Source organism: Crotalus tigris, unplaced genomic scaffold (genome assembly GCF_016545835.1).
Source record: "Crotalus tigris isolate CLP2741 ecotype Arizona unplaced genomic scaffold, ASM1654583v1 scf7180000017994.786943, whole genome shotgun sequence".
Taxonomy (NCBI): Eukaryota; Metazoa; Chordata; class Lepidosauria; order Squamata; family Viperidae; genus Crotalus; species Crotalus tigris.
Window position 1 is genome coordinate 81428 of NW_024096761.1, and position 12887 is coordinate 94314.

At 33.7% G+C, this 12887-nt stretch overlaps 1 protein-coding gene across 5 annotated transcripts in view; it reads right to left on the reverse strand.

Annotated features, from left to right (window-relative positions):
• LRBA (LPS responsive beige-like anchor protein) overlaps positions 1–12887 on the reverse strand; it is a 369611-nt gene that overhangs the window by 17461 nt on the left and 339263 nt on the right. For 4 of the 5 annotated variants that reach the window (XM_039346412.1, XM_039346410.1, XM_039346414.1 and 1 more), the window contains 3 exons: positions 9045–9237; positions 6901–6963; positions 3108–3263 (listed from right to left, as the gene is read on the reverse strand). In XM_039346412.1, the coding sequence (XP_039202346.1) occupies positions 3108–3263; positions 6901–6963; positions 9045–9237 (412 nt within the window). The remainder of the gene's footprint in view (positions 1–3107; positions 3264–6900; positions 6964–9044; positions 9238–12887) is intronic. The other variant, XM_039346413.1, reaches the window with a different exon arrangement.

Here is a 12887-nt window from a genome sequence, read left to right on the forward strand (position 1 = left end):
TACACAATAAATAAATGAATATTTTATTTATTTGTACTGTATTACTGTTGGTTTTAAATGGATGCTGGTTACCCAGAGTCATGTGATAAGATATGCAGCTATATACTGTATGCCTTTTAAATAAAATAAATAAATAAGTATAAAATGACAAGCAACAGAACAAGTTCAGTTTTGAGCTCCAAATAGGCCATGCACTCTATGAATGCAGCTGAATGAATTAAAGTGGTTTCTACTCTAGCCAAATGGATTGCAAAAAGAAGGATGTAGTGGCCAGAACACCAGGACTACATGTTTAAACAATGAACAGATGGAACACATTTGTTTGTTTCTAGATGCTACTAGCCATAGTAATTTGAACTGTTTAAATTCCCAGAACAGATCTGAATCATAGTAAGCATAACAGCACTAGTATGGAACTACAGTTGTATTATGTTTCAAGTTTTATGTACAATAAAATCACTGAAAAAGGCCTTCAGTCAAAGCCATTCCTAGTACTGACAAGATCAATACATCACAATAATAAGATGAAGATATGATGTGAAATGACACATGTATCTTAGAAATCAGTCCTTATAGACTTTTTGTGAAAAAAGAAAAAAAAACTTAAGACTTTTTTCCTGAAAAAAGAAACAAAAATAAACTTATGATTTATAGATTTCATGATTAGAAAGGGAAGAGTATGAAAAGCGGGAAATTTTCATGTAACTGTAGAAAGAGGGGGCAAAATATAAATGAATTTATTACTTCTGTTAGTAGTTAATAATTTTATTGTATTTTTCTTTGTCCTTCTTATGTACATCTATATCTTATCTACATCTTTTTATAGTTTTACATTTGTATTTTTTCTATCTCGTCTCTAACTCAAAATTTGTGTTGTTTTTACTCTATGCAAAAATTACTCTGTGTATGTGTGTGTGTGTGTGAGAGAGAGAGGGGGGGGAGGGAGGGAGGGAGGGAGGGAGGGAGAGAACCAGTGATACAATGAATCAAGTCATGAGTCATACATTGCAACTTAATAGCCTTGTTCTGAAGAAGAAAAGCAGAAGCCAGATGCAAATATTAAAAAGACCAAATGACTGCAGCAATAAGAAAAAAGAATGTGGGACTTCGATGCAGATACCCAAGATATTCAGGAGATGGAAAATATAGGAATGGATCTGTAATTGGGAAAGGTAAAGGGCCAGCATAAACCTATTGTTGAGATACAGTGTGTGGATTCGACAATGGTTGATATGGACAACAATCAAACTTGTGAGTGAATAGCTCCAGAATGTAGGAATTGTATTTATTTATTAAATAAATAAACTATTTGTATAGTATGGTACATTAACTGTACCAATTTATGGACTGGGATAGTCTAAACACTAGTAATGACAAGATATGGATTATCATCTTCTCTCTATAGACCTTTCCTTGAATTTAGCGCAGAAGCTTTGGTTGGTGTAGTTTGGGACAAATTTACTAAGAAGAGAAAAGTGACCACATATTGTTGAAACAAATGAAATAGCTACTGACAAACTGACAAACAAACCTCTAATCAACTTGATGCCAAAATGTTTGTTGAATTAACATATCACTACATGTTCCAACACTAGCAGAGTGAGTCATTTACTTTTTCTAAATGAGTTGGTCTTTTACACAGTAACACCATTCTCTGGAGTATTTTCCTGCTACAATCCATGGGCCATCTACTATTATATCTACTAGGTACCAATGGCAGGATTCCTTTACATGAAGATTATGGAATATCAATATCAATCCTTCTCCCTTTAACTTTGTCTTTTTAAACAGTATATTTTATCATATTTTAATTTACTTTTAATATTGTGTTTTAGTATTTTTATATTATGTTAGAGATGAAACTGCAGTTTTATACTATTTAGCACAATGTATATTTTTAATATTTATTTACAAATGTTATTCTTGTGGTTCAGATGGAAGCAGGAATGAAAATAATAAAGAACATGGAAGTGGTAGATTGTTTTATTTTATAAAAATGGATGCATGTCATTATAATAATCCAAATAATATTACAATAGTTTCAACTTAATCTATTGTGTATTGTGTTCTTACATTCATGTTATATTTTGTAATATGGAATACAATAAGAAAAATATCAGGAATACACTGCAATTATGTATTTTAAAGAGGCAAGAAAGTGGAAAATAAATCGAAGGTAGAGTTTGCTTTGGGAACCCAAGGTAAAAAACCAACCTTGACCTTCTTCAACCAGTCAAATCTTCTCTTGTCCTACAAATCCAATGCTCCCTAGGATCTACCTAAATATTCCATTTGGCACAACTTTCAGAATGATGCAAAAAGAAGGGAGTAAAAGTACCATTGTATGGCAGACAATATAACCAGTATTAAAATATTAGCAAAAAGCAATATTTGATGTCTTGAGGACAGAAAATAATAGGCTGATAGAAAGAGACAATGGATGTATTTTTGTTTTCTATGAGGTAAAATATCACAGAAGTAAAGATACAGAGATGTTTTGGAAGAATCAAGTGTTTTTAATATACTTTACAGCAAAGATATAAAATTTGATATTTCTTCTTTTTTAAATATTAAAAACAAAATTCATTAATATAGCTAGTCCTCAACTGTAATTGAGCCTGGTAATTATAGTTGTAAGTTATGATGGTTGTAAAGCAGGTCATCCTATGACCGATTTCATTTTATGACTTTTTGTGGCAGACATTAAGTGACCACCATGGTTGTTAAACAAGTGCTGTGCTCATTAAGTGAACCCACTGTATGGTGACTTTTGCTGGAAATAGAAGTAAATGCTGGTTTTCAGCAAAAATCGTAGTCATGTAAGTACGGGATACTGCAAATGGCTATATAAGTGGTTTGGTTACCAAGTGGCCAAAATGCAGTCACATGACTGCAGTGGGAACCAGCTAGAAGAACTTTGAAACTGGGTAGTATCTTTTGTGGGATCCTCAGAACTTTGAATGGTTGCTAAGTGACCAATTTAAGACAAGCACTACCTGTAGTCAGTTTTGCTGGCTTGTAAAAATTCTGCAAAAACAATGTTTTAACAGTTTAATTAAACATTTTCAAAAGTTTCATAAAAAGATTAATGTATTACATTAACTCACCTGTATCAGTAGAATACACCCGAAAACTTTTATCCCAAAATCCACAGACCAGGATATAGCGATTATCTGAAGTGATAACAAAGCACTGGGAATGGACTTGAATACTTTGGTCCAGAAGATCTGTGATTTGCCTTCTGTGCATACCTGTATTGCTAGCTAAAAAGGAGAAAATGAAAAGACAAGAGAGAAATAATAGTTTACTCCAATTGTAAAATAAATTTTAGTTTCTTGTCAAACAATCTTAAAATCAATAAGAATCTGAACCTCTAATTCTTGGGAGTCTTATTTCCATTTCTTTTTGCCCAATTTTAATACAAGGTGCTCAGATTATTTCAAGAAATAAATCATAAGGCTCTGACTATCTCCCCCAAAACTAGGGATATGATAAAATTCATTTTAGTGCAAGTTCAGCTAGCAAAACAAATTAGAGAGACTATAATTTTAGTAAATATACATTAATACAGCTTAAGCTTAAAAAGTACAGGTAATCCTCAAGGTACAAATGTCTGTTTAAAAAGGCTATTTGAAGTTAAAATTCACCGCTGTGTACTTACAACAGGGGTTCAAAATTGCAACCCTCAAGAGACTTGTCCAGTCATGTGATCTGGATTGGATCACTCCTGAAACAGCGGCCCTTTTTAGTCCTTTGGGACCCAAAAGTGGCCTGCAGTTATGATGGGCAAGTTACAAGGCCCATATGGCTGTGCCTGTTTTTTTTATCCCTGGTTACATGACCAATCAAGATCCGGAGACTTTGTAGCTGGTGCACTTTTTCTCCTCATTGTTGCCATGTAGAGAACTAGAGGAGTAAATATCTCCTTGCTCCCCTTGTTGCTTCTTTCATTGCTGTTAATACCCTGGCGTGCTGTAGTTGTCTTTGTAAATACTTTAAAATATTCTTTTTATTACAAATTGCTGTACTTTTTAAAATACTTTTCAAAGATAAGTTTTTTTTCATTACTGTGCTTGTATGTATTTGCCTTGGAATTGTTTGCAGAAATACTAGTACAGTAAATGTCTACAGAAAACATATTCAGTACTGTACAGTTCCTTTGTATTCTACTGCATTGTGTTTATTTGCAATTGTTTTGAGATTGCTTGCAAAAAGTTCCTCTGCATTCCCCTTACTGTGTTAGTTTGTGTGTGCTTTGAGATCACCTGTTTTTGTTTTTAATTAAAAAGCAGCTTCTGTGCACTGCTTTTAGTCACCAGTGAATGTTTCTAGTGCTTTAAAATAACTCATCACTACAGTAAGAGCCATTTTCCTCCTCTGCCAATTTTCTTTTTTTCCTGTGGAAATGGTTTTTTATTGGTTTCAGCCTCTGGTTCACTTAACAATTGTGGAAATCATTTAACAACCCAAAGAAAACAGCAAGCCTGATTTTCTCTTTCACTTAACAATTTGATCAATTTGCTTAACAATAGTGGTAAAAAAATGACATAAAAATGAGTCATATTCATTTTATGACAATTTTTATTTATGACCCTAATGGATAGGCTCCATTAGGGTTATGCCTTGAGAACTACTTGCATGCAGTTATATAACCCTTAATGATTTAATTCATTATACAGATTGTAGATCACTAGGAGCTTTATTTGAAGAGGGAAACCTGTGGTATATGTACTGCAGCATCATTGCATATATACAGTAATCATAAGATATATTAAACATGGTATAGATAAATATAATAAATATAGGGTGGAAATTGGGTATAGTAGTTATTTAAAGGATAACATCAGCTTAAGTTTCATCTGTTTCATTTATCAGATGAACCTAGACATGTTCAGCAAAAGCATTATAAATTATGGTTGTCAATGCTGCTAACATTGGATGTTCTTGCTTTGACAAAAGATGGAAATGCAGCCATTTTCCTCCTTTGCTTTTAGAGTTAGTTGATGCTGGGAGGGGGAATGTAGATGAGAGTCCAGCTAGTCATAACAATAATAAATCAGTTGTGGCAATCCAAGGTTATTGCACTCAGAGCTGATGAAGATTTGGCGGCTGGAGAGCTGGGGAGAAAGCCCACACTTCAAGCTAATTGGGGAATGTGATTTATGACTGTTAATTGGAGGAGGGAATTGTGCTTTGCTACTTTGTGCCCAGGGGAGGAGAATTCAGTTTTTGGCTTTAACTATGTAGTGCCAATACTTTGTTTCTCGAATAAAAGATTCTTTAAGGTAAACAATGCCTCAAAGTTCTTTTGAAGAATTTCATCTGTCAGAATCATGACAGTGATGATGTGACTGCTGGACTACGCAAGTGATTGTAAATGTGGGCTGGTTGCTGACTGTTTGAAATGTGATCACATGACTACAGGGGCACTGGCCATCAGAACTTCAGAACTGGGTCATGGGTATGTTTGGGGTGGGGGTCCACATTACTTCAAGCATTCACTAACCGACCGGTCATAAGTTGAGAATGGCCTATATTTAAACATTTAAAACTTTCAACTTTCAGATCATTTGCAATAATGTACAGTATTAATAAAAGTAAAACATCCTAAAACAAGCTGTTTGTTACTTCCAGATATAAATTTTAGCTATAACTTAAATGTTATCAATAGTTACATGCAACATAATTCTTAATATGTTTAGGGTAATATCCTTTTCAGACTACTCTTAGATTTAGCATATTTATCTACTAATTTAAGTGCCATTTATTCTAGGTACTAATATGAATAACACTAATTTTGCATTCCATGATTCCCTCCCTCTATCAAGGGGAGATAATCTTAGAATTCAATCTATTAGTTGCATGCTAAATATTAATGTGGAATAAACATAAAAGAAAAAAGGATAGGTGTGTTATTGTATTACATTTACAAAGAAAAATTATATCCTGTATTTTGCTCATACCAAAAATAAATCTTGCAGCCATCCATGATAAGGGTTGAATAGAATAACAGTCCCATGCTTTAAACATTAAATATAAAATGTTTATAGTTCATCTGATAAATATCTATCTGAAGCTTTCCAAGGGTTGTGATAAATACATTACAGAATATATTTTATGAAATTCATTGATGCTAAAAATAAAGGTTCAGAAATAATCTAGTGTATTTTTTTCTTTGTGATTTAAGCAACAGCACTATAATACAATATTTGTGAATCAAATGTATTGCAAGGTTTAATCTAGCTGAGAAATCATCTTCCTGCTTCCCTGGTTCTGATCTCGAAGTCAACCATACTTTAGAAAAAAAGTACTAATATCCTAACCTCAAAATGACTGAGCAATTTATTTCAACTCTGGAAGGAACTGCTCTGCAATTACACATTAATTCCATCAGCCTGAACAGCAGGCCTGTGGAAAAAAGGATTGATCTCCTGTAATTATAAAATTCTGGCACCAGAGTTTTATTTTTCACAACACAGTGCTGTTAAGAACCCTACTGTTATTATGAAAATTTCCTCAGCAAAGAGCTCCATCGCATTACTAGTGCACCAATTCATCATAACATGCCTTGCTCTTGCTCATCAACAAGTCTGAGTGATGAAAAGGCCCAATATTATCCTGACAGTACTTCATGCGCATTCTCAATCACACATTATTACGGCATTCATATTAATTTTCATTGACACACGTCCTAGGCCTGTTCAAATTAGGCAAACCAATGAGGGGGAGTTGATGAAATACCAGCATAGCCACAGCTCATTGCATTCCAATTTGCATGCAAATGGTTTATCAGGAAAATTCCATTCCCAGCAACCAGCAAGTGAAAAACAACCGTAATCTACACTTCAGGGCCACCATACAGAGCTTAATGAATCGCAAAGAGAGAAGGAAGTGACAGACCTATGAGAGGATCGATTTCCACTGGCAGCTGGTATGGCTGGTCCTGTACAGCACCTTGACGAGCTAAAAGAATGAGAAGAGGCTTTAGAAACAGTGCTGTTTTAGGTACTAAAATCACCAAAACAAAATCATATAAATCAAGAATTATGTCATACTGTTTTTTAAAAATTGGTCACCTCCCATTTATTAAATTCTATCAGCCAAAATTTCAAGTTTTTTTAAAGATTTGCTTATACATTTATTTCATCATTTCTGTTCTCAATGTATGCCATCACCAGAGATTTGGGCCATAAACTATAGCAGATGGTTAACCGGCAGCTTCTCATATTTCAAAAAAAACAAAACAAATGGTAAAGAATGCTGAAAACAAAATGTGATAGTCACTTGCTAACTATCGTGGATCTCATCTCCTTTCTTTAAGGGAACAAAAAAAAAACTTTGAATAGGATAGCACAATTACATGATTTTAGATAATATAATACAGAGGGGTATATCATTGTCTAAAAGTGGTGTAAACAGAGGAAAATCTCATTTGTGACTTAGTTTTGTTTACTGAAAATGTATGAACAATTTTTGTATTCAAAACATTCTTTTTTTAAAAGCTAAAATGCAAAATAATTATTCCCATAACATTTTTCTCAAAATATCAATGAAACTTTGCTATAATGGAAACTAGCATAAGAAAAATCATATGACCAATATCTCACCTTTGCACAGGCATATTGCAAAGATATGCTTATCATAAAACCAGCTTTGCTGGAATGATTACATAGTTCATGAGGAATTCAGAAATCTGTGATTCAGTAAAATCATAATAAGCAATATAAGTTTTTTTCTCTGTAAGGATAGATGTTGTACTGTACTCAGCAGTGAAATATTGTTGAATCAGCAGAATGAAGTGTATACAATTTTATTTACCTGAGTCAAATGAAATATGATTTCCATATTTTTCATTTTTTAAAAAAATTGGATAGGAATTATACAGTAAAATAACCAATATTTTAAACAAGAATAAAAAAGCTACGAGACAAGGAAGGACATTGAAATAGCAGGTAGTAATAAAACAGTGGACATTGTTTTGTTTTATAGAAATTTGATGAATTTCAAAAGTCAAAAGCAGTAAGGAAAAGATGAGGACAAAGGATTTGATAGGAGGGACGTTTTCATGAAGCACAAAAGGGTTAATGAGAATAATTGAGAACAGAAATATAAGATGCATTTACTATTTACTGGTACTATTTGGTTTAAATGTAAAAGCAACCACAAAGATAAGCTTTTTTTCTCCAATATCCTGCCAACTGACAAGCAGACATTATCCATTCCCTGACAGTTCAGACTAAATTTGGAGTAAAGTTGTTCACCTATCAGGAATAGCATTTCAACCAATTTACCAACTGATACATGAACATTTGTATTCAATTACAATTATTCCTAGACTGATGAAAAACCTTGATGTAAAATGCAGATAGACAAAGGACATTTAGAAACTTACAGGGGTCATATGTAATAGCCCTAAAATGATATATATTTTATATATTTGTTTTCACCATTAAAATTTAAACTGACACAAGCAAACCAAGGATAATTCAAAGCTTATATATGTTTTTATGTGGTTTTTGAAAATAACCAATCAAGATTTCGTATTTCAACTCTGCCTACAATTTTGTTTCCAGAACAATAGGAAACCAGCATCTTCCTAGAAATAGTAAAATTTATGGCTTATATTGCTCAGATACTTAGTAAGACTTGTTGCCAAAGAATGAGGCTGGTATTCTTATAATGTATTGTTATATACAGTTTGCATGGTTTACTGCATGACATTTCTGAAATGGTTGGAAGCTCCATTGCACTAATGCAACTATGCTTATACTTCTTTTTTTTTATTGAAAATTTTTATAAATTTTTACAAAAAAAACAAAATAACAATACAGAAACGGAAAACAACCTATACAGAAAAAAAACTAAACATGACATAACAAAACTCCCCTTCCCCAACCCCCCCAAAACGCCCACCCCCTTCCCCCCCCCCGAGCTTCCCAGAGCAGAATGATTCAATCTACTATGGAAAACCAAGTTATAGCCCTTTTGCACCTTACCACCACACACCAATCTGCTAATTATGTAATCAATATTTCTATACTCACCAGGAAGATTGTGCCACTTATTCACAGCAAACAGTCGGTTGACAGTGACAGTAATCACAGCAGGATTTGTCAAACCAGGCTGAGTGTTGGCTACTACATGTGTTACAGGAGAGTTGGATGGAAATTTTAGGACCATGATGACATCCTGTTGTGCTTGGTCTGTGAACATCAATGGACTCTGGAGAAGGAGATACTGTTGAGTGGGGAAAACAAGATCCCAACCACGAGGGGAAAAGGGAAAGGCAAAGAAGATTGGAAAGATAAAGTGCAGGAACAGTGAAGACCCCGTTAAAAGAAGCAAGAACCATCAGCAGCTGCAAGTGAATACTAATGCAATATTTTTTCACAGGACTATGGAAACAATATTTTGATTTCACATTAAAAAATACTTGGAGAGAGAAAAAAATCTAAATCCAACATCTATAGCAAGTCATAATGAAACTATTTCCAGGTGTCTGTGTATTAAAATTGCTAAGCTTCTCAAGCACCAGATTCAGGTGAAGAAAAGAAAGCCCCAATAAAAAGAGGAAAAAAAAACATGAAGATGAAAATCTGTTCTCCAAAGAACTGTAAAACAGCATTAAAGATCAAACTATAAATAGATACACAAATTAAGTATGCAATCCATATATGCTGTGCATGCCTTCTAGGTCTGTGCAATGCTTTAAATTCAGAACCAGGAACAGGCTTTAAGCCCATTATTTAGCATATACGTAATATCTCTCTGCAACTTGTTAAAGCAGCTGTGTCGTTTGTCTGAAATGGTATAGGGTTTCCTGCCTGAGCAGGAGCAAGGGGTCAGACTAAAAGACCTATTATTATTATTATTATTATTATTATTATTATTATTATTATTATTATTATTATTATTACTATTATTATTATTATTAACATTATTATTCCATGATCACATGTCTGCCCTGGAAAAAGACACAGCTTCTTTAAAAAAAGTAGCAAATGAAGGGTCTTTTTCGAATTGAACTTGAAGTATTATTGTATACAGCTTGAAAACCTTGAAGTTCATCTAGGAATATTAATTCAAATTAATTGTAGAATATAGATTTTTACGGCTACTACATTTTGATGAACTGAATATGTGCTGATTTTTCATTAGACTTATAACTAGCCTCTTCAGAGCAAAACAGCGTTACATGATAACAAATAAGGATATGACATCTGAAGTAAAATTCCATTTTAGACCTATTCTGATGAAGCCAGCAGTGTGATAGCTGACATTCAGCTGAATCAGCATCTATTCATTGTCTCACACAACATTTCTAGGAAATCATTTCACTAATCAATCCACATTAATTTAATTTTTAACCAATGGATTCTACAATTAAGTATGCATTTTTGGGGCTACTGTTCAGTTATATTACAGATATCATGACTTCATTCAAAGTTTCCCTTCAGTATCTGCTTCATTCATGATACAAGCCTATAGAAGTAGATTTTAAATAAGCATAGATGTAGATTTTAAACAATAGATAAAAGAAGTACAGATATGAATTTTAAAGAATAAACTAAACCAAGTTCAATGTTATTAACTAATACAGTATGTTGTATTTAACTAATATGTTGTATTGAAAATATTTACAAATGAAGAGTTTTTAATTTGGAAATATTATTAATCAATCAAAAGATTTTCTGCAGCTATTTCATCTTTTCCTCCACAACTGATTCATTTTTGGTAACAAAAATCAATAATATAAAGCAGGGGAATTCTGGGAGCTGAAGTCCACAAATCTTAAAGTTGCAAGGTTTGGAGACCCCTGACATAAAGTATGAGGTGGGGGGAAATCAGGAAAAGTTACAAATAGAAGAGGATATAATATTGTCAAGCTCCATAAGGCTAGCAAGTTCAGGAAACACTGAGTTTCTGGAAATATTATTATTACTAGTAGGGTTATATAACCAAAGTCCAAAATATCAAAATAATTCTGTCACACAATTTATACCTAATATAATTAAGGCAGAGTTACTGAGTCTCTTTCTCACACTTTCTGCCCCCTTGGACTCAGGACTCTCTTCTGTAATGTGCCAACCCTACCCTTAACTCTTACTGTCCCCTCCATGTTCTCAAGGTCCATTAGACATTCCACCACAAAGATGAAACTCTTATGTTCCAACTAATAGTCAAGGATGAACAATTTGACAACAATAGCATAATATCTCTAACTATGTTTCATTTAAGTATCTCATAGATGTCAAGAGGTTAGCTTAATCTGAATCTAATCTAATTAACAATCATATTTTAAGTCAAAGTTTTATAAATAAAATAAAATAAATTCCTAGCAATTCCTTGGTTGCTATGACACTTTTTCCTAATCTTTCCTCTTCCTGGAAAGCTAGAATTCAGTATAGCTCTTCTAGCAGAACCTCATGGCTATGGAGCTACTTAGACCTAGAACTGCAACTTGGCAACAGGAGTTTTCCACATAGGACAGAGCAAATTAGGTTTCCAGTATGACAATGTATATAAACAGGAAAACAGTCATGCCAACACAGTACCTAATGCACTGCAGACTTTTGAATTTTTGTTTTAATGTTTTACACCTTGCAATTTTGCATCCTACCTTCATAACTCTATTTGATAACAGAAGTTTCATTTGTTAAGAGGATGACTTTCTTTGCTATGTACTCTCAGATCAGAACCCTAACATCTGTAGAAGAGTCACAAAATTTTCTTTCAGCCTCTATTTCTTAATATAAGAAATTGCTCCTTTAAACGTTAGGATCCCATAATATATAATTCAATTTGCATCTTACCAATTACTGTTTAAGTTTGTGTGTATGTGTGTGTATCCTTATTGTGTAGTGGTTAAGGCATCAGGCCAGAAACCAGGAAATGTACTCCTTCCTTAGGCACGAAACCAAGTGGATGACCTTGGGCCAGTCACTCTCATTCAGCCCTTTTGCCAAGAAAAGTCCAGGGACTACTTCATGTAGTTGCTAGGAATCAACACTAACTTGGGAGTGCAGAGGCACATATATACACATCCTTTAAATATTACATCAGATTAAATACACTTATTTGATGAAGCTATAAAATAATTGATGTCAAAGGAATGATCAAGGTCCAGTCTTTATAACTCTCATCACTACGTTTAACATTTAGGAAGTAGCAAATTACAGCCATTTGCTCCTATTCTAACACAAATGGTATCAGGTTTTATCAGTGATGGCGAACCTTTTAGAGACTGAGTGCCTAAATTGCAACCCAAAACCCACTTACGCATCGTCAAGTGATGGGTGGGTGTGGCCCATTGGCTGGGTGTGGCCTTTTGGGTGGAGTGGCCTATTGGGTGGGCATGGCTGTGGTGGTAATGGCAGACTGGGACTAAAAAGTTCAATCAATTCCAACTTTGCAAGATCTTTTTTCCCACGAAAAATTGAAATTGACTGATTGAACCTTTTTTTTTTTTGCACATGGCAGTGGAGGCCTAAAGTAAAAAGGTTTTATAAAACCCAGCTGAATGCCTAGGACTGGGGCGACGGTGCATGTGTCCACAGAGAGGGCTCTGAGTGCCATCTCTGGCACCCGTGCCATAGGTTCGCCACCACTGGGCTATATTATCAAAATCATACTTTCTCATATTTTCTGATACTGCTTGAGATAACTAATATGTAACAGCTGAGCCAATAAAAGAACTTATTGTTAGTGAGCATGGTATTAATATACACTCTGCTGAATAAAATTATTATTATATATTTATTACTAATATTATTTGTGAATATTCCTGAAATACTATTTTTTGAAAGGCATTGTATTTTGGGAGTTTGAATACAGTGACAATAGTTTTTGCCTATTTATCATTAGTTGTATATGTACATTTAGTACCT